The following is a 22,848-nucleotide window of genomic DNA, read 5'->3' as shown; positions in this document are numbered from 1 at the left end:
CAAGGGGAATATTTAGAAGCCATTTGTTTGAAATGTGCAGGACAAAAATGTCTGCTATCAAGCAATACACATGTTGTGTACATTCTTAAAGTAGCATTTAGTTTTTCTGCAATCTCTGTTTTTTTTTAGCTAAGCCTCCTCATTCTGTTACACAATAATTGCAGGGGCTTGGCAGTAGAAATGTGCACACACATGCATTTCTGTGTGTGTGGTAGTGATGGTGTACCCTCTCATTGGCACCTGACTCACTGAGCCAACACACCTGTACTAACCTCGCCTGTTAGGATTTAGAAAACCTCCATTCATCATCTGAAGAGCCAGAAAAACACTCCTGTTCAACTTGCCAACACACACACACACACACACACACACACACACACACACACACACACACACACACACACACACACACACACACACACACACACACACACACACACACACACACACACACACATCATCACATAACTGACGGTGCAACTCTGCAATACCAACCATAGAGGAGTCATTAGTATGGTTCATATGAGTAAATTAGTATCTTTCTGTCTTGTTTTGTGTGTTGAAAGATTATTGGAGTTTTGTTTTCCATTTGTCAACAGTGGAATAACATGCTTTTCATCATATCCTTTATATAGATGTGTATGCAAAATCTTAATGAATCATTGTGTATGTGATTTTGCATACACATCTACATATATGTGTGTGTGTGTGTGTGTGTGTATGTATGTATGTGTATGTATGTGTATATATATATATATGTGTATGTATGTATATATATATGTATGTATGTATGTATGTATATATATGTATATGTGTATGTATATATATGTGTGTGTATGTATGTGTATATATATATGTATATGTATATGTGTATGTATATATATATGTATATGTGTATGTGTGTATGTGTGTATATGTGTATGTATATATATGTATGTATATGTGTATGTATGTATATATGTATGTATATATATGTATGTATATGTATATGTGTATGTATGTATATATGTATGTATATATATGTATATGTATATGTGTATGTATGTATGTATATATGTATATATATGTATTTACAAGATAATATTTATCTAGGTTTTGACTGATGCTATTGAATTGATATTGATATATTGATCTAGATCAATAGATCCTTACACACGATGACGTCATCAAATATGATGACAGTCATTCGAAGCTTAATTTGAAAGAAACCTCAATAGAGGATTTGAATGTAAAAAAAATGACATTCGGTAAACCCCTAGTTTAGTGTGATAGTGTGCAATTAGCACCAAACACGAATTACAGCTGAGACTGATGGGTCACTAGTTGCACACACACACACACACAGATAAACAAAGGCAAGAGAACAGATGCGATAGAAACATTATAGGGTATCATTTCACAGGGTATAACCAGAGACACACACACACAGAGTAACCTGAGCCCATCAGTAGCGACTCCGTGCTGCCACGCCCTGGTCTCTTTCTGTTTGAAAAGAGCAGGAGACCCCAGAGAACTGACTTACATAAGCTCTTCCTTAGTAACACATTGCAGGACTTGCAATTAGATGGCAGTTCTACCATGCCACTGTTAAATGAGATGTTGAACTCACATTACATAAGCGTTCCAAATATCTTTGAAGTGTGTGCCCTTTAATGTACAGTAAACTTGCCGTCAAGCTAAACTAACTTTGTTTCTTTGTTTTTGCACCAAATGTATTTCATTTACTTTCATCTTGCACTCTTAAAGTCTTTTTTTTTTAAAACATTGGCTGATGTCCTAAATGGCTGCACAAATACACACGAAGACACACGTACACTCAAACACACATACATATATTGCATTCTCAGTGGCTAATGAGTGCTTGCTTTGAGAATGCATTCATTAACAGGGTTCCCAAGAGAAAAGTGCCAGAATGTGAGGTATACACACACACACACACACACACACACACACACACACACACACACACACACACACACACACACACACACAAAAGACAGACCTGGGTCAAATTGTATTTAGGACAATTTTGTTTGTTCTTGCTTGCTTACCAAGACGGTTGGGGGTTAAACTAAGGACACACTAATTCCACCCTATTTTAATATTTAGATAGCAAAACAACAGTCCAACCAAATAAAAGATAAAGATAAAAGAAGAGCCGGATGAAGTTGCTGGGGGGGGGGGGGAGGCAATGATGAACACTTTAGACTCTGTGTGATTAGTACATGCACTCGTTAATTCAAATTGACAAGTGAGGCATTGATTGTATTCATCACCATGAGTAAGGCATGAATATATCAACACTGCAGTAGGTCTAGGACAGCATGTAGTAGGAGAGCTCAGTTTTCATTGCCGGGTGTTTGAGTTTCAGTTGCTGCCTCCCACACACTCCAGCGCCCACAGTGATTATATCTAACATGTTCGAGCCAAATCTGAAAGTCTATGGCGTGCCTAGACTGGAGCAGAGGAGTCACGATTGAATCTTTTAGAAACCTGAACACCACCAGAAAACCAGGGAAGATTAGTGTTTATTATCAGGGAATGTTCCACAGAGGGTCAGGAGAGGCCATATTGGCTCTGCTTTTCTAATCCTGACACTATCCAAAACTTCATATTGATTCAAAATATTTGACTCTGACTTGAAATGCACACTCAGATAAGGGAGATAAGCATAAAGTCTGGAGTAATATTATCTTCCTTTAAGCAAGCTTTCTGGTATTTCTCCTTAACATACATGTCCAGTATAAGAACCCACATGTTTCCCGACTCTCTGATTTTGATTCAGCATGCACATGTTGAGATTCACAGTCTCTGTGGGTGTGGCGCTGTGTCAGACCAACAGCAAAATGGTTCATCCAGATACTGCTCATTCAGATATGACAGGAGAGAGCTACAGAGAACAAAACTACTACTAACTAAAGGGAGGAATTACAGTTTACCAATCCAGGGCTGTGGTTTCCCAAGGTGCTACTTTTGGTTCTCAAGTTCCAACTTGCAATTCAATACAACTCCCAGCTTTTAGGGTGATGTCATAACCCTAGTGGTTGTTGGTGGTAAATGAAATCTCACACACTGTCAACACATACAGAGAAGCAGTTTCTTGATGTTTTGTAAGTGTTACCTATAATGAGGAACATCAGAGAAAATATTTAGGGTTCTTTAGAATTAACAGCAGAAGAGGACCAGTAAATGTAATTTATGTAAACATGGCCCTGCCGTTGATGTTGTGCATTTAGAAACACGCTGACAGATGTATTAGCATTAACTGGGAAATACCACACACCTGTGAATCATGCCTGCATGTTGAGACCAAGGCAAGGGGTATCAGGTGTCTGCAAAGTGGTAAAAACAGGAAGATTTCTGCATGGCTTTCCAACTGGCAAAGAGCTTTCCATACACTATGAAATTGTTTTAGCTGTGTACTGCTGTGGATGAGATGAGGGTAAAACCGGAAATAACCTCAGGTCTCCCATGGGCAGAGTTTATGCAATCAGGGAAGTTGTTTTAGGAATGAAACACAATTTAATATGTAATTGAGATGGGCTAAAGTATAGTATTCAACACTTTATAACGATATTGATTGATGTTGATTGGACCTTTTAAATAATGTGGGAGTACATCACTTTACATCCTGGTATTGACTCGTTTACATATCACAATTTCAGTCTCATATACTACAATATAATTGTCACAGATTCTTTATCACCTTATCTCACGCATTTGACCGACTTCATGAAAATTGCAGCAAAAAACAGTGTGCCAAAGTTGTCTTGAAATGACCTAAAGACAGATTGTAGTTTAAATACCTCTGTCCTTTTAAGCTAAAAGGCACCATTGAGGGTTTAGTGAAGAATGGACAGCAGGCAGGAATCCACTAGACCATCTGGTTGGCCCATTCCTTAAGTATGTGCTAATGACACCCCAGGAAAGATGCATTGCTCACTCCTTCACAAACCTATGGCATGCTGTAACTTAAAGCACTCCTGTAATGTCTTAAGAGCTGCCATGCATTCTTGGAAATGCAGCCATAGTTTAATGCAGACTCATTCTTACATGGTGCACAGGAAATACTATCATTTAAAAAGAACGCCATTCCAACGTGTACTGAGGGTGACGGGGACCGATACTGGTGCCTGATATTAACATATGCTGAGGTTAAACATATCTAACACCATTGACCTATGACTGTATATAATTTAAATTCTAAGTTTTAGCCACAAAGGTATTAGATTAAGTATTCATGTTAACTACCCATACATAGACATGTCTTGTACCTGAACACAGAAATGTGCTGCTCGCTGTGCTGTATTTAGTCAAATCTGACCCAAGTATTCACTGGTGGTACTTTAAGCTGATGTTACTGGGAGGGTTTTCTCCTTTAGCATTTCAAATGTTTACTGAAGTATATCAACCACTGATGCTGCACCTTCACTCTCCACTCAATCCTGGGTGTGGAAGCATTGGGGCAGTGGGGAGGGGGTGGGAACTCTCTTTCTCAAAAATCCCCAGTGGAGTGGAACATTGTGTATGCGTGGGCCCGCATGTGTGTGTGATTGCATGATTGTGCACAGATGAATGGGCAGCAAGTAAGAGGGAGAAAAAAGAAACTGAGGAGAAACAAATTGAAACTCCTGGTATTGAACTTAGTGCTCTCCATTTCACTCTGTTTATGGTCTTGAATGTGTTCATGTATGGCGGGATTTAAAGCAGACTGAGACATGGAACAGGGGAAAAAATGGAGAGATTGGTGAGAATCCTGCAGAGAAACAGGTGAAATTCCTCAGATGGCTTGAGGAGAGGACCAGGGAGGCATGCACAGACTGGTTTCCCCAGTCAACACAAATGTGTAGTGTTTAGAGTGTAATAAATAAAGATAGTCATTTACAATGGCCAAACCATGGCCAGAGATATGCATACACATGCTTAATGAGGATTGGAAGTAATCCTGAAATATCTCAATTTTGATTATCATAGTCAAGAATTGAATTGAAGTCATTGGAACTTGTAATGTTTTAAAGTCTAACCCTGACAAGAACCAAATCAAACAAAAATAGCATCAAGGTAATTCCTTTACAAACTGAAGTCTGGTTCAAGTAAATATTCTTATTCATAACATAATTCCAAATGACTGCCCTCTTAACCCTCATGTTTCTGTCCTTCTGTTTCCTAATAGGAAGACAATGAGATCCCCTCCAGTGTGTTAGTCAGGGACTCCCTCAAGACCCCACAACCAAGTCAGTATGATGCAGAATCCATCCTTCCTGCTCCGTCTGTTACCGGCTCTATTGATGGCAGTCGTGCCCATGAGGAGGGTCTTCAGACCATTAGCCTGTCCTCCGATGACGATGATGATCTTGCTGCACATCGCGAAGAGTACGAAATGTTTGAGGGCGAGGCAGCAATGGGTTCCCGCCAGTTGGAGAGAAGGGCTGATAAGTTCAAGCGCAACAGCCTCAAGAAGGTCGATAGCCTCAAGAAAGCTTTCTCGCGTCAGAGCATCGAGAAAAAGATGACCCAGATCTCCACCAAGATCGTGCCACCGGAGCAGCGTGAGAAAATAAGAAAGAGCCTCACCCCTAACCATCCCAAGAGCCCGACTGCCAAGTCGTCCTCTTTCAAGGTGTCTCCCATGACATTCAATGTCAAGAAGGTGCGAGACGGGGAGGTTCCCGCACAAGACATGGGCTTACCTGGGGAAGAGGCCCATGTGGAGATTACTACTCTGGGAAGCTTGGATGGAGAGATTCCCTTGGCGGAGGTGCATACCCAGGAAGGCGTTGTGGAGCAGATCCAGGGGATGCTGAGTTCCTCCACTCCAGAGAGCATGAAGGCAGAGCTGGCAATCAATGGAGAGCTACCAAGCATTGAGTGCGAGGAAAATGGTGATCGTATTGCTGGCCTGGCAGTTGCAGAGCTTGATGAAGATATTGGCGAGGAGGAAGAGGAGGAAGAAGAGGAGAAACACAAAAGCCCTGTTGAGACGGCAGCAGATGCCCAGATTCCCACAGCAACAATTGCTGTAGAGCAATCTTAATATGATTCAATTGAGCATCAATTCTAGTTTCCCATTCTTTCTTTTCTTGCTCAAGTTTCTACATTTATGAACACCCAGCAGGCACAAATTATCCCTCCATTGTAAACAGTCTTATGTTCGTGTAATAAACACCCATATACAATAGAAGCATACTCTCGGCTTCCTAAGGTAGTCCATCCTTGGACCATTCCTTCAACACTACCTTTGATTATCAGCTTAGTCTAAAAACCTTGACACAGACTGTATAAGCAACTAGGTTAACAACTAGACCTCACAGTTTGTCTGAATCCAGTGCAAGTGCTTACTAAACCCCTGTAGCATGACGACATAACATAACTCACTCCCTTCAACTGGTGCCCACCTCCTCAATAGCAGCACATCTCCAGGGTGCCGGGCCAAATATCTCCCTGCTGCTGTGTTTGTCTGCCACTGGAGCTTTATTCCTCACTGACAAGTAGCCCCTTCATTCTTAGTTTTCTTCTAAAAATAGTAAATCTTCTGCACACCGCCTGTTGAGGCAGTGTGTTGCCAGGTTGTGCAAGAGTTGAAATGGGGAGTTTCAGGGTTTTCAGTGAAAAGGTCCTGGGGTGTTTTGTAGTGAACTAGAAGTAGTTTACTAAATTCTTTGGACCTGTGCTGAAAAAGTCTAGATTTTAACTAACGGGTGGCTATACTTCAGTAATCTGAGTGGCGCTGTCTTGTCTCCTGTCCTTCACCTGCACATGACAGATTTTTTGTTATTTACATAGTGAGATCTAATTTGTCATTTTCAACTTTTCTATCTATAATACCCTACCTACAATACCACAAGAACTGCATGTGGTAGATCAAAATATTTGAGTAATTTGTGCAAATTGAGTAACCTCCAGGTGCTGAAAATAGGATATAGCATTTGAAATATTCTAAATGTTCTTGCAATTCACACCAATCAAAGTGTAAGAGAGGTACAAGATAAAATGATTTGCAAATACCAGTTAACACGCTTGTGCTCAATTACACTAATGCAAATGAAGGACATTGTTGCAGGATAGAAGCTACTCTAGATGCCTAGAAACATGCATTAGTACCACAAAGAACCCTGCAGGTTTGAAAACTGACATACTTACTTTTACAGCCCTTTGTCTTTTCTGCAGGTTAACTTTGTATGTTTATGTACATGAATTGTTTTAGTTGTTTTCCATGAGGCACACTCCTCTCGAGTTATTTACAGCTTAAACACCATACAATAGTAACTTTATGATAACTGCCTTGAGTGTGTGTATCTGTGAATTTGTTTTGAGTTACTACATGATATGTGGGTGTTTGTAAGTCTTCTTTTTTTTTCAGGCATCCACAACTTGCATGGTGAAATGTTTACTCAGCTTCACATGTTTAAGACATAAACACTATCTTATACATTTGCCAGGGCACCATCACTAAATCCCCTCCTCCTAGATACACACACACACACACACACACACACGCTCATACAGTGCTTTTACCTTGTACAGGCTGGTATGAATAATTGCAGTCCTAAAGGGATGGATTCCTATGATTTTGGAGATAAGAGTGATAGTAAAACATGTCTGAAGTTCCTTGCAGCTAACACTTTATGGGGCATAGTCATAAAAGCTGAGAATATTTAAGTTTCAAGGAACTGCAAATTAATTCGCAATCAACATGTCTGGAAGTTTCAAATAGTGACTTTATCTTATGTCTCGCATTGTTAGTGGTCTGCCAGCCTTAGTTACAGATGTTTAATGCCACAACTTCCTAAAAATAATCTAGCAAGTGGTACCAGGTGCCAAGGATCCAGAGACTAGAGAGGTCACATAATTGGATAAAGGCAGAGGACAGCATTCCTAGCTTTGACAAATGAATCCTGCTCAGCCCATTTTTCATGCTCTTGGCCTCCTTGTTGAGACAGTGCAAGGAGAGGATGCTCTCTGGAGCCACAGGTGTTCTGCCCCTGTAGAAGCTCCTGGGCATGAGCTTGTAGTGGAAAGGGGACAAGTGTGGGTGTCGGGAAGTTTGAGAAAAGATGATGAAATTGCCTCTGGGGTTAGGCATATGTATGTAAAATTGTGAGAGTCTGAAATACATTAGACCTTGGGAACTGAAATACGTTGTAGGGGTTCATACCAATATTTGGCACTGCAGGACTCCTTTACCTAGACCCCACTGCAACCATTATACTGTACATATTCTATATAAGCAATGGATTTCTAACTTGTTTAAGTCAAAATATAGTGCCCCAAATATTTTTGATATCTCAACTATGCAAAAAAAAGTCATACTTTATTGAGGTCTGGTAAACACAATAGAAGGTAGTGCACATGAATTAGGATAAATATTTATATAGTACTTGACTTAAAGCCTTTTATTCATGCATCACAAAAAATAACTTGCCAGTTTGCTCAATGCAAAGAGAAACTAAATATAGACATAAAAGATTTTAAAGACCTTGTTACCTGTGTTTAGTAAGTGTGCTTAGTCATTCTGATGATGTTTCTTTCTTTTTAATTCTTCTTTGTATGAATAATCTTGCTGAAAAGGGATTGAACACTAGGCTTATGTGTACATTTTTTGAACTGTAGAGGTTAAAATGTGACTGGCTTTGAGGTATCTTCTATTTATTCATGCAAATGTGTTACTTTGATGATATCTTTGTCTGCTATTGTTAAAAATTAATAACTAGATTTGTGTACGTGTGTTACAGTCTGTTGAAATCAGACTGTTTAATCTGGATCTTATGTGAGATATGTTGTTATAAAGTTCAAACACCAGATCTCTGCAGCATTTGTGTCGGGTAGTGAAATTGTGTTTTTACATCATCTTTGCTCATACAGAGTTACTACTTTATAGCCTGTTTATTTAGTTAACCACTTAAACCAAAGAAGTTTCCTTCACAGCAGAAGATTCCCTAAATGACTGCCTCCTGATACTTGTTTCAAGCATCTTGTAAACATGCAGGCAATTCCTATCAGAATTTAGTATTGTATACATCAATAAAGATTTTATAACATCCAAATGCTGTTTATGGTCTTTATTTGCAGTCCTCGATGTCAGAGGAGATAAGTAAATATCACACACCATCAGTATTCACTTCGTGATTCCAGTGGCTTGCTTGTTTGACCTATTGTGTCCAAGGAAACATGTAGTTAAGCTTGCTGTCATTTAGGCCATTCAGAGTTTGGAAACGACTGTAGGTCATAGTGTTTTAATCTAGTAAACTAAAATGTAGGTAATAGGGTAGTGGATGATTAATCTCAGTGAAGGGAGTGGTTCAGTAGCTCAACCCCTATTTACATAGCACAGTTTATGCTCTAGATAAAAACTAGATAAAACAGGTGTTGGGATCAGAGCTACAATAAAGGGTTGCTTCACCCAAATTACAAAATAACCTTTAAACAACATAGCTCTATCTAAGCATTCAAACAGTGTTAGTGTTATTTGGCAAGGTTTAGAAATGTAGGTCTATGTCCGTGAGATTACTGCCTCCACCCCATCACAATGAAGGTGAATTCAATCAAATTATTGCTTCTCAAAACTCTGCCGTTGAATTTTTTTGTATAATATTTTTCAATCTGTCTTTCTATCGTGTCTGTAAAGAAATTGGCCAGAACACACTGTAGGCCAGTAGACTACTTTTATTGGAACTACTTTCTACAGAAGAAATAGTCCTAATTAAAATGATCGACAGCAGGTGTTGGGAATGTTACTGTTGATATTTAGAATTTTAATTTATATTTTAAAACTATGAACACCATAAATTAAATTGAATTCACCACCTCTGTATCGTGTAGTGGCATATTTGGGTGAACCAGCTCATTAATATTGGAACTACAAATCTGAAAAAGGGTGTGTTATGTGTTACGATGTTTACGACAGAATAAAACAGTGATCAGGTGACGTAGGTGTTTTGGTAATCTATATGATGCCTTTTTTTTTTTAAACTAATCGAGAGTGTTAATAGTAAAGTTACATCAAAGAAGTGTTTTCTGCCAACTTCCGTGAGGGAGTCGAACTGATTTGATGGTGTTTGTCTCCCTCTTTTGTCTGAACTCGCGCCAACACACTGCTTTTTCACTCCATTATCTGTTGTTATTATCGATTGCACTAAAGTTATCAAGCTTAATAACATAAATCAATTGAATAATGAGGTTTCTAAAATAATGAAGTTTCTAAAATATTTCATTTTATATACCACACACATATCATATTTCTCTATAGATAAAGTTGTTCTTGATTAGGATATTTTGTTGTATAGTCACGGTGGCCGAGAGGTTAAGGCGTTGGACTCGAAATCCAATGGGGTTTCCCCGCACAGGTTCGAATCCTGTTCGTGACGTACTTCTTTTAATTTAAATTTACAAAATGTTTTAGAATAATTTCATACTGTTTTATGTTATAACTCGGCAAACTAAAACCCTATGGACTTTTAACAAATGTCGTGCTGTACCACTATATGGACGCATTTTGCGGTCCAATCACTGTGAGTGAGTGGTTGGTCACACGGGCCTAATTGGATGTTCAATAATAGAAGTAACAATTAGCCGTTAAAATAATGAATAATGTGGCTTCCTGTTACATCTTTCACCTTCGTTAGATTCATCGTTGACACTGAACTCTCAAATGTGCGCTCTTACTCTCGCGTTGTTTGTAAATGGAATTCATTTGGTATAAACCACTAAACTACTTTCTTAAACAAATCAGCACATTCTCTGCTTGTATTTGTGACTGCAGTGTATTTATTAATACAAGCTTGTTAACTGTCTTTATTTGTCGACTGGATTGTATAAGAGCACACAAAAGAAACTTTCTCTGTGGTGTATACCCCTTCCCTATGCAGGATAATGGAACGAACCGAGTCATATAATAAAGACCGGCAGCGCGTAGTGACGTAGTTTTTGGGGCATTGTTGAAGCAGGGGAAAGCGTGGTGTGAACAGCGTGTACAGATTTTTTGACAGCGGGCTTTGAGATTTAGTGTTGCTTAGTGTTGCTTATGCATATACAACCAGGGCCTTTAACATAAGGGTTTTTGAACAACTTCAACGTCATAGGGGACACAGTTAGATATAGACACACTAGTCTTATGGTACATCATTTGACCATACTGCGCGCTAGAAAAGCTACCAGTTCATCTTACTGAAAAGATGCACACAAAGGAAATGGGATCGATTTGAAAATATTAACGTAAACTGGAACTGTCTAAATGGTCGAGTGAGATAATTTATCTCTAAATAGTCTGCAACACCGCCAATATCTCAAGCGCTGATGTAACTTTAAGCCAGTGGAGGTGTCTTTGTTAAAACCGAAACATCTCAGAGTATACACGCGATTCTGGATTTGTCAGCATATTATTAATACCATTTTATCTGATTTTGGCATTTTGCATTGTTATATTGAGTGTTTTTTCGCTTATGACTGCGTGTGAATAGCTGCCATTATGGCGATAATCGTGAGATGTATGCACAGAGGCATATCCTGAAATTAAAAGAAGGCAGCTAGCAAAGTAGCTTGAACCGTTTGCAGTGCTAACGTTTAGCCAAGTGTTCCTTAGCAAAGCTATTCAGCTAGCAAATGTGGCCACCCTGCTGTTTGTTGTTTTTGAAGAGAGCAGTTTCTTACTTATGTTTCAGTTCTTTCTTCCAGTGTCAATGTTTTATTGTATTGATTTGGAAGTAGTCGACTGCCTTAGAAGCTGTCCCTTGTGTCGATAAACAATTACGATAACGTTAGTTTTTTGGAGTAGCGTTGAGTTAGCATTTGGCTAACAGGCTAATTGGTTAGCTGCAGTCAAGCTAACTCTGTACGGTTGTAGTTACAAAGTAACGACAGCCGCAGCTGAGTTTAAGTGACAGTGAGGGGACGGAAATCGGTTATTTTTCATCGTAACTAACAATGGCAACCGCAACAGGCGAGGCCCAGTTTCTGCTAAAGGATGTGAAGCCTGGGTCGAAAAATTTGAACATCGTATTCATCGTGTTGGAAATAGGTAAGTTAGTTGGACCGTGACATCCCATACATCAACCCGTGTCTTTTTTATTATAGGGGTCAGCGGAAACGTAAAATGTACCGCCAACGGGGACATTTAACATTTCCATACACACCAGTAATTCAACCTTGGTTAGGGTATTTTGAGTAGGTTGACCTTTTTTTGTATAACTTATTCTTGCTTTGTTCTATTTAGGACGAGTGACCAAAACGAAAGATGGTCATGAGGTGCGCTCGTGCAAAGTGGCAGACAAGAGCGGAAGCATTGCAATCTCTGTTTGGGACGAACTCGGCAGCCTTATTCAGCCAGGGGACATCATAAAGTTGACCAGAGGGTAGGATTGACCCCTTGAATGGTAACTGATGAACATGAACCGTTCTTGCTCAGTTGACTTTGTGCTATTAACTGGACAATCAATGCACATACAAATACTTGCATTTGTTAGGTGGTTATGTACTTGGGCTACATGGTTTTCAATTCTATTAATGATCTTATTTTCATTAGTTTAATTTGAGATTTCTGTTTTTAGCTATGCATCCATATGGAAAGGCTGCCTGACCCTATACACTGGAAGAGGAGGGGATCTACAGAAGATTGGAGAGTGAGTAGCTGGCCACAAGTCTATTTATACTAAAGTAAAGTTCTTGTCCTTGTTGGAATTCTGTCCTGCACAAGCATCATACTTGGGGTGTGAAGTAGCAGTCCATAGCCTTGGGAGCCGAGGGTCGTAGGTTCAAGTCTCCAAACGGACAGGGTGTGGACTGGTAACTGGAGAGGTGCCAGTTTGCCTCCTGGGCACTGCTGAGGTGTCCTTGAGCACCAGATGTGTGTTTCCCACGGCCCTAATACTAGACTGGGTTAAATGCAGAGTCTGAATTTCGCTGTGTACATGTGTAACAATTGAAAGTTGATTTCAAATCCTCCATTTCCATACAAGACCAGGGCATGTTCTGAAATTGGTCAGTAACACGTGTTGGTTTTATAACATGGTTAAAGAACGTTAATACACACTTTTTATTTTTTTCATCATGAAAACATTAACAGTTAATTCAAGAAGTATCGTGTTGTCAGCTGAAATCACATTAACTCTGGCTTTTACTGTCCAGGGAGCAGCGTCCTGTAGAAAATATCTAGTCTTTATATTTTCCTTTTTTTTCCTTATCTCATTTAAAATGTAAAGCTTATGCCAGACAGTCGGACAATTCAAAGAATCATCCCAACCAAACAGTTTCTGAATGTTCTCTTAAAACTTTGGTTTTGGCTCCGCAGGTTCTGCATGGTGTATTCAGAAGTGCCCAACTTCAGTGAACCAAACCCAGAGCTGCTAAGCCAAACAAACCAGCAAAACAAGTCTGTGAGTAGCCATGCACACACTCTATTAACTATTGTGTCCACAATGAGAGTATTTTTCAAATGTAGCACTTGGATCAGAATATTCTAAAAAAAAATCCAAATAGTGGCCTTTCCAGTTCCTTTAAAACATTTGTTTGAACCTTTCATGTCACTGTTACCCTGGCCAAAATAATTTAGATTCATGATATTATTCTGGTAATTTTCTAAATTTGCTTGCCGGATGTCTTAAGAAACAAATGTTTTTATTTCATCACAGATGGGACATTTTTTATTTTTAGTGAGCATCCTTTTTTGTATAAATAATAAAATAAAAAAAGGCAACATTGCGTCCTTTCTTGCATGGTAGTTCCTTTATTGTTTTAAAAATCAGGCTCTTTTTTTTAACCATAATAACAAGCCAGACAGCTATCATGCAGTTGGCAATAAATTCCTAAATCGCATCCCAAGTGTTAAAGTGCCATTCTCTTCCACTAACAGGGTAAACCAGACCAGAATCAGAGGGGAAACTCTCCGCCCAATCAGAATTCAGGTACACCTGCCCCACCAGGTCAGTATATATTTTCTTTATGCAAATAACCACAGCTCTACGAGTTACTCATTTCATAGGGGACAGCAGAGCTCTGCATGTCCTGTAGAGTGGTACACAAGGTGTCAGAACTACAGAAGTACATTATTGTGATTGGCATCTCTTGCATTTTTTGTGTTTTAGAGAACATGAGGCACAGTAGGCCCTTTTCACAGCAGACATTTTGACTGGCCAAAGTAGGAGAAGCACAGATATGGGTAAAGATAACTATGACTATTCTTTTAAAGTGTCCCGGTAAGCCGTGACAGTTGGTACGCATTTATATTCCAAGGACCCTAAATTTAAAGCTGCTAAATGGAATTCAGCCTTCATTAATTTAATTAGTTACACCTGTGCTTTTCCTACTGTGACATGTCAAGTCTTCTGTGGAAACAGGCATCTCTCTGTGTACTTACCTGTATTTCTCAACCCACAGGAAATGGATCCATGACGTCATTTGCCAACAACAACAACCCATCCCCTGGTGCAGCCCGTGACCCTGCGTTCGGCAGTATGGGGCGACCCAACGGTCGGTCACCTGGCAATGGAGCGCCTCCAGCTACTGCTGCAGGACCCCCTACAAAGTCTTCAGTTACCATTAGCAATGGCAGGGACCCACGGCGTGCAAAAAGATGAAATTGGGATCGGGGGGATCATGTGGGAAAACCTATGGACATCCCCATTTCCCCCTGCTTTTGTATTTTTAATTTTCTTTTTATAAACATTTCTGCCCCTTCCCGTCACAGCCTATGTTGGCTTTCAAAATAATATTTTTTTATATACAGGCAAACAAATTCAAATGTGTCATTTTTCATGCGTATCGTGCAAGTAGCGCTCTCGGTAAGCAACACAGTGTGATTGATCTACTACTTGATGCACGAAGCAGGACTGCTTTATGTAGTCGAGCCTTGGTGGGGGAGTTGTTTTCAGTCTACACCCATCTTCTAAACCTCACTGCAAATTGCCAGTTCTATGCCAATGTTCCCCCCAATAACTGTCCTAACGCCCTTTCCCTGTTATGTTCTTTCAAACTATACACCCAACTTGAACACTTGATGCACTTTCTTCTCCTAATTTATGTCGGGGCAAACTTGGCTGTCATTTAAATCAGGAAATCCCGTTTCTGCTTTTTAGTGGAAAAGGCCTTAAGTTGGTGAAAATGAGTTCTTGGACTGAATGCACGAGAGAAATTCTTCAAAAGGGTCGTGTCCCTTGTAACCAAACTGTATCTGAAGTGACTCTGAGAGGAAAGGTGTTTAGTTTAGAATTTTTAATGCTAGTTAGGTAGGTTGATATTGAACTGTTTTTTCATAAGATAATTATTATTCTTTTCATCAATTGTACCTCGATCAAGGTGGGACCACTTAAATACTGGCAAAATGGTTCAGAATAAATGTTACTATAATTCTGCTGCCACATGTACTCTGTCAATTAAATGTATGTCAAGTTGGTGATACTGCCCTTAAGTAGGTTTACAACTTGTTAGTAATATGACTATAACAAACACAGTGACTGTTTATGTGCAAGGACCTTGAGGGAAAAGTTTATATTTCAAAGCATTTTTTAGGCTTTGTTTAAACCAATTCTGGATATTTAGTTTTAACAGTCACAAGACAGTATAAAGCACTACAGACCTGACACTGACGTCTTCAGAGTGCTATGCCATCACTAACACATTTTAAAATAAGTTTCCCATCAAGTTTCATGTGATGTTTTGACTACGGCACCATCTAGTGCCTGCAAAAATAAACTACATGTGTTGGTATAGAAGATGTATGCGCTATAGCTGAGTAGTGAGTACCTTATTGATTTGCTTTTATTTATTTTTTTCAGGAGATTGTGATTAAAATCACACAATTGAGCCTAAGTAGAGTTTAAGTTATTGAACTTAATTTTGTCTTTATACTTTTATAAACAGAAAGCCTTTTGTATTAAGAATTCCATTTTGAAGCAATGCATTGCATACAACATAACCCTGTTTCTTCATATCCTTTGTTGCACCAAGCACGTAGACATCCCAACCTATGGGTGTCGATGTTACCCCATTGTACTTTTTACACTATTACATTTAATTTATATAGCGCTTTTTCTAGGTATTCAGACTCTTTACAAACATTTTGACAAACATACAAACCATTGCTAAAATCAATAAATAGTTGAACAGAAAGAAGAAAAAACATGACAAGACATTACTTAAAAAAAAAGAAATACAATAATGTAATACTCATGCCAGAAGGTATGCAGAAGCAAACCTGACGTTAATTATTAAAAAAGTAAAGAATTAGGTCAAATGTTACTTTTCCTCCCTGTCCATAGCCCTCAAACATCCCCCCTTTGCTCTGCCTCTTGTAAGGCTTAAGACATCTTGTCAAGTGAATGAAAGGTTCCCAAATAGAATCACAGGCCTCCCTTTTACCTTTAGGAATATACATTTATTTCTCCATTGAGAGGCAGGAAGACATCTCCCTGAACCACTGGCCGAAGCGTGGTCTCATTTTTCTCAGATAAAGCTGTGAAACGCTCAGAATGGAGGAAGCACATGTTAAATAAAGCATTCATATTTTTGGGGGGTTGTAGGACTAGTATAGGCTAAATTCCCCGTGATACAATTTAGGGTGTAGAGGTAATTTTATGCCTATCCTGCCTACTGTATACGTCACACCAAAACTGTTATCTGTCCCGTTCTCTTGTCCGCACTTCATACATGTGTCGAGAATGTTAATGTTATATTTATATAGTTTGTCTGGAGTTACATATGTACGCATTAGCCACTGTGTCTACAGCAAATGTAAGACTGAAATAGGGCTGCAGGGACATTTTCTTCTAAAGCTCCCAGAAACAAAGTCCTAATGTTTAGTTGCCTAATTATTGGTCTTGCCCATATGTTCAAAACATGTTTATGAAAGTCCACAAAATTGCAGTACTTGTGACACTGGAAGTTGAAACACATGAGAAGTGGTGGCAGGAAATGTGATGCTCAGCGCTCATGTGTCAACACAGATGCATCTCATGAGCTGGGAACTTCCTCCCATGGGCCGGGTCAATCACAAATGTAGTCACATCATGTGGCTTATATGGTATTTTAAATTTCACTGCATGTTCACAAGAGGCCCAGATAGAGGTTTCAACCTGTTGCCCTTACCGACAGTCGTGGGTTCTATTCAAGACAGTTTTCAAGAGATTTTTATATGTCACAAATACATACAGTAAAATGTTCTTGCATCAAACAGGCAGTGCATAATGCAAGTGTAAATATACAAGAATGAGCAACATATACACCATAGTAAAGCTGAGAAACAGTAAATCTGTCATGAACAAATGGTTTCTCTTTTGATTGTACACACAGTGTGACAGCACATCTCGTGATTCAGATAATGTGGCTTAGGTTTATTTTTGGGGAAGCATTGACAGTGACTATTGAAAATAATCTGACTGATGTATCAACAAACATAGCTGGGAGTTCACAACATTAATATAGAAAAAAAGTACAAGGCAAAAAGTCTAAGAACAGCTTGACATAAGAAATAATTGAATAAAAGAATGAAACATGTTTTTTTAATATATAAAATAAGTTTTAAACGTGTGCTACAGAAATATAAGGCCTTAGAAAACACAACTTTCAACACAACATACATTTCCTATGATGTATGTGAAATCATATCTTCCTTTTTGAATTCTTGAGCAAATCAGAATCTGTGTGTATGTGAAAATGGGGTGTGATGGGAGGAGTGTAGTGAAATATGGTTTAGTGTGTGTTCCCTGTCTCCTTGTGACATTCAGTGCCTCCTACAGAGAAGACGCCACAATGTCTGGTAAGTATTCATCCTTAGAATAACAACTTCATTATATTGGCTGATATTTAATAAATACATGTATTCATAGCAAACAGGCAGTTTAACAATGCTAACTCTAATACCTCACTGAAATAAGTATAAAATAAAGACTTTTATAATGTGATATCATGATGGAAATATAAAGAAATGTAAGCTGATTTAACATTTAATATATGTTTTCGAGCTATTTATTACAGGATATGTTAACAACACTGTATCAAGCATCAAATATGTTTGAACAGCACATTAGTTTGTGCCAGTGGTGGAATGTAATTAAGTACAATTTTGAAGTATTTGTACTTTACTTGAGTATTAACAAGTAACATTAAAGTGATGACCAGATGAATTTAAAAACATTTTTTAAATCCAATAATATAATATATATGATTCTGCATCATGAATACTTTTATTTTTGGTACTTTTTAAGTACATTTTGATGCTAATACTTTTGTACTTTTATTTAAGTAATATTTTGAATGCAGGACTTTTACTTGTAGCAGAGTATTTCTACTCTGTGGCATTTCTGCTTTTACTTAAGTAAAAGATCTGAGTGACTTCTTCCACCTCTGGTTTGTGCTTTGCTGATGCACAGTGACTTTGCATATATAGCCTGCTGCATGTAGCCAGTCTGATCTGTTAACAAGTACATTTAATATTGTCATTGGGCTTATGTTAACAGCATTATAATAGTTATTTAGTATGACCAAAGTGTTATTTTGATTGCTATCCTCAGATCCAACCACATCTCCTTTGATTTTAGACTTTGGCTCGATTTATGATGAGCTCAACTTTACGTATAACTACACAGAGTTTATCATAAACCCTGAGACGCAGCCCTGCAACGACATCTCCCTCCCAGACGCAGTGACAGTTTTCTACAGCGTCTTTTATGTCCTCATCTTTGTGTTGGCCATTCCTGGGAACCTGATAGTGGGGCTGGTGATTGGCCTGAGCAAGCAGTCTCTGCCGCCCTCTGACCTCTACCTCCTCCACCTGGCAGTCGCTGACCTCCTGCTGGCCTTAACTCTCCCATTCTGGGCCACTTCTGTCACGCGGGGTTGGGTGTTCGGAGACAGCATGTGCAAAATCATCACCATCCTCCAAGAGCTGAGCTTCTACTCTAGCATTCTCTTCCTGACTTGCATTAGTATGGACCGTTACATGGTGATCGTGCGAGCCATGGAGGCACGCAGGGCTAACAGGCAGATGTTCAGCTGGGGAGTTTGTGCTGCTGTGTGGGCTGTTGGAGCTCTTCTGTCTCTGCCGGGGCTTTTAAATTCATCTTTCAAATCTCAAACCTCCAATCAGATAGTGTGTGCTGAGCTGTATGATACAAAGAGTCGTGACGTGTGGCGGCTGACCACCAGAATTCTTCGCCACACTTTGGGTTTTTTGATCCCCTTGGCCATCATGCTGCCCTGTTATGGAGTAACCATCAAACGCCTCCTTCACGTCCGTGGGGGGTTTCAGCGACAACGAGCCATGAGAGTGATTGTGTCCGTGGTGGTCGCCTTCCTGCTTTGTTGGACACCGTACCACATCTCAGTGATGGTCGACACGTTATCCAGGGCGAAGATAGTGCTGTACCAGTGCTCAGCGAGGATGGCAGTAGATCAGGCCATGTTTGCCACCCAGAGTCTGGGGCTGCTTCACAGCTGTGTCAACCCAGTGGTGTATGCTTTTGTGGGGGAGAAATTCAGAAAGAGCCTGTTACAGATGATGAGGAAGATGGGAGTCCTGCATAGACCATCTGTGACGAGAAGCAGTAGGTCTTCACTGTCGTCAGAACTCACATCCACATTCATGTGAGAACGCCAAAGGGACACTTTGAACTATTCACATGAATGCATCACGTCAGTGCATTTTACTGCATGATCTCACGTGCTGGACGACAAAGTACTAGGTTTGATACTTAGCTGCATTTTTATCGCAACTCATATTTGGTGAAGTTAGTTCACTGTAAGTCACTCTGGATAAGAGTGTCTGCTTAATGACCTGTAATGTAATGAAATTACATTTTTTAAATGTATAAATAAATAACAAATATGCTTTGTTATATTTGTTCACCATGTTTAACTTAGTTGAACTTTATTTCTATATTTTAATAGATTTTGCTTGTGTGTTTTCTTTATATACATATTTAAATAAATAATGATCATTGTTGTAGGGAAACTTCCACCCTGTTGTTTTTGAAATGTGGTTACCCACTTAAAACCCTCTCTTTCCTCCGTCATGTCTAGTTCTGAGGAAATTGTGGGAAATATGTTTGTCAAGTTTCAATTTGAAGTGTAACTATTTCAACACAATAATACCATGCCACAACATCAAAACATCCTCTGATGAACACCTTGAGATGCAGCTGAAAGCTCTGGAAAAAAGGTAGAATTTGACCTTGAGTTAAGACACTTCAGCATAAGATGGGGAGATATCTGATCAATGTTATTTCTCTTATAGCCTGTGAATGTGAATTATCAATCTATGATTAAAATTTAAAATGAAAACAAATATCACCGTCCTCTGAAAGAGATTTTAACTTCCAGCTCAAGGTGTTCTGCACCAAGTGCAGCAGAAACATAAAACTATCCTGCATAATGCTGTATAACTCTATAGTTTTTTTTATATTAAGGCATGTTTACATTTTTGTAAGTCTGTTTACGTTTTATGTATATTTAGCTAAAGAAAGCTGGTTGTCATTCACATGCCACACAATTTGTAATCGGTATAGTTGCAATCATCAATAAAGTTTTATATACTTGTACACTGCTCTCTGTTTCCGATTAATATAACACTTTCGAGTCACCTCATATGTCACAAAAGCTTTTACATTTGAAAACAGCTGATCCGTGATAAGAGTAGTAGTGTTTTTTATGTTTATAGCCACAGCAGCTTAAGCTTGTTCGGAAATAATAACTGTGATGACTGCAGCAGCAACAGTACAGCAATCACAGCAATCACTGGAAGTCAGAGGCCAGATTTTCTGGAAAAAAAACTTGCTTGCTTACAAAATGATCTCAGGGAAGTGCAGCTGACAGACACCACTGCTTATGAAAAAAGCAGAAGACGAAATATTTTCCTTATTATTACATTAGGTTAGTCTCCCCACAGTAGATTCAGGTTTAAAGCATCCCACAAAACCACATCAAAGCTCACATAATCAGGTTAATTCTACTAACCCCATTACAACATAGTGGATCAATGGAACAAATATCTTACAAGATGAAATGACATTAAACAACTTTGAAGTAGGCCTACCATCAACAGTGTAGCCTATTTCTATTAACTAGAAAGAACATTCCATTCAAGCATATAAAGAAATACATAAAAACTAGTCTTTCCAGAAAAAGTGTCCTAGTAACTATGGATAATGCATAGACTTTATTAAAGTTTTAAAGAGACTTAAACAGATACATAAATTATTTCCAATTTTGAAATTATTCAGTTTCTTTTACTAACGGTAATTCTACTACTACTACTTCAAATATTTGGAAATATTAGCCTAATACAACTACAACAAATATAAATAATAACTATTATCCTACGACTAGTGTATTAACTATCAGTAATAATGCAGTAATCTAAATTTTATGTGAAATACATTAATCACCTCACTTAGCGTTTAATTTAACATAGTTAATGCCTTAATACCAACTACGTACTGCATGAATTTGTCAGCACAAAAAACATATTTTTAATCTTGCTAAACTGGGCTGGTTTATGGTGCCTGACTGATTTTCTGCTTGTCATATGTCATTGAATCGGCTTGAGGCAGTATTTCTGATTTCTACTGGACTAATGTCAAGTTCCCTGCTATTCTTACAAGGTAAGTCTTATTTTAGTAAACATCTTCAATAAGGTTTCTTGCATGTTGGGTTTATGCTACTTGTTGAAGCTAACATTACTTTAGCTAGGCACGTAGCTAACTTTTGTTAGCAACAACATGCAAGCAGTTGTCTATGTGTAGCAATATATTAAAGATTTGAGTAGTGGTAGTGAGTAGTAAATCAATCCATAGAGAATGTATTTGATTATTTAGATATTGTGTTTTTACTTAATTGATATTATTATTTGATTATTTTGTTAGCGTACTTTGTTAACTAACGTCAACTTTAATGTTAGTAGTTAGCTAGATTAATTTTAAGTTCCCCATTCGTTTTTTTTTATATGGATACTTTTTTTACAACTATCATTCACGTCTTGTAAAATATGCACATCTTGGTCCCAATCCTGTGAGAATGCACACTATATACAGTACATAGGCTACTTGTAACGTTAGCCATATGATAGTTAGCAGTAACAGCTAAGCTATGCTAAGCTATTTAGCTGTACTTGTCATGAGCCCTCTCCCTGCCTGGTAACACCACTAATTGTTTTCAATTACCTCCACCTGTCTCTGCTCCACCCTCGTTAACTTACCAGCTGCACTGCATTTACTACTCATCATGCCCTGTATAGAAAGCCCCTGTTTTTCAGTCCACACTTGTCAGATCATCTGCAAGCCTACATCGGAATCCTGCCTGCCTGCCTGCCTGCCTGCCTGCCTGCCTGCCTGCCTGCCTGCCTGCCTGCCTGCCTGCCTGCCTGCCTGCCTGCCTGCCTGCCTGCCTGCCTGCCTGCCTGCCTGCCTGCCTGCCTGCCTGCCTGCCTGCCTGCCTGCTTCAACTCTGACTCCTGATCTGTGATCTGTTACTACTACTCTGATCTCCAGCCCCGGTAAACCCGACTTGCGACTAGGAGTTTAGAATATCCCTGAACTGTACTACTGCCGTGCCTCATTCGGCCCTGTTGTGTGTGTGTGTGTTTTCAATAAAACCTTGATCTCGAAATTGCGCTCCTGGGTCCTCGTCTGTCTGTCCTGACAGTACTGTTATAAGTTGCATTTTACTGTTGAGGTACCACAGGTGTTTAGACTTCTCATTGATAATATGTTATTATATTTGTAGCAATATTCTAGCAGTAGAGTTACTGTATATGCCTAATAGGCTGAAATAGCAGTACATTTGATATTAAATTGTTAAGAGCTGCCGTATTATTACAATCATTTGTCTTCAATTTGATTGAAATATTTTCATTTATTATCATAATTG

General features: G+C 38.9%; 3 protein-coding genes and 1 non-coding gene across 6 annotated transcripts in view; all 4 read left to right on the top strand.

Moving 5' to 3' along the window:
• The window catches only part of cavin2a (caveolae associated protein 2a), a 19,766-nt gene extending 10,722 nt beyond the window's left edge, over positions 1-9,044 (top strand). Inside the window, exon 2 of the mRNA XM_029459659.1 lies at positions 5,174-9,044. Within this exon, the coding sequence (XP_029315519.1) occupies positions 5,174-6,034 (861 nt within the window). The 3' untranslated portion in view covers positions 6,035-9,044. The remainder of the gene's footprint in view (positions 1-5,173) is intronic.
• Positions 9,045-10,282: 1,238 nt separating this feature from the next.
• trnas-cga (transfer RNA serine (anticodon CGA)) lies at positions 10,283-10,364 on the top strand. The gene has a single exon. It is a non-coding gene; the product is annotated as a tRNA-Ser (tRNA).
• A 565-nt stretch (positions 10,365-10,929) lies between these two features.
• nabp1a (nucleic acid binding protein 1a) lies at positions 10,930-15,714 on the top strand. Of its 2 annotated transcripts, none has more exons than XM_029459509.1 (6): positions 10,930-12,013; positions 12,209-12,347; positions 12,543-12,614; positions 13,283-13,367; positions 13,844-13,895; positions 14,368-15,714. In XM_029459509.1, the coding sequence occupies exons 1-6, from the start codon at positions 11,920-11,922 to the stop codon at positions 14,565-14,567; spliced, it is 642 nt and encodes a 213-aa protein (XP_029315369.1). In that variant the 5' UTR covers positions 10,930-11,919; the 3' UTR covers positions 14,568-15,714. The 2 variants fall into 2 exon arrangements, with proteins under 2 accessions (XP_029315369.1, XP_029315367.1); XM_029459507.1 differs by having other exon boundaries at positions 13,844-13,913.
• A 1,996-nt stretch (positions 15,715-17,710) lies between these two features.
• LOC115026402 (C-X-C chemokine receptor type 2-like) lies at positions 17,711-20,522 on the top strand. Of its 2 annotated transcripts, none has more exons than XM_029459229.1 (2): positions 17,711-17,743; positions 18,498-20,522. In XM_029459229.1, the coding sequence occupies exons 1-2, from the start codon at positions 17,737-17,739 to the stop codon at positions 19,571-19,573; spliced, it is 1,083 nt and encodes a 360-aa protein (XP_029315089.1). In that variant the 5' UTR covers positions 17,711-17,736; the 3' UTR covers positions 19,574-20,522. The 2 variants fall into 2 exon arrangements, with proteins under 2 accessions (XP_029315089.1, XP_029315090.1); XM_029459230.1 differs by having other exon boundaries at positions 17,725-17,743; positions 18,525-20,522.
• The last annotated feature ends 2,326 nt before the right edge of the window (positions 20,523-22,848 follow it).

This window comes from Cottoperca gobio, chromosome 21 (assembly GCF_900634415.1).
Source record: "Cottoperca gobio chromosome 21, fCotGob3.1, whole genome shotgun sequence".
Lineage (NCBI taxonomy): Eukaryota > Metazoa > Chordata > Actinopteri > Perciformes > Bovichtidae > Cottoperca > Cottoperca gobio.
Note: the sequence above shows the minus strand (reverse complement) of the source record. Positions and strands in the feature narration are given on the sequence as shown.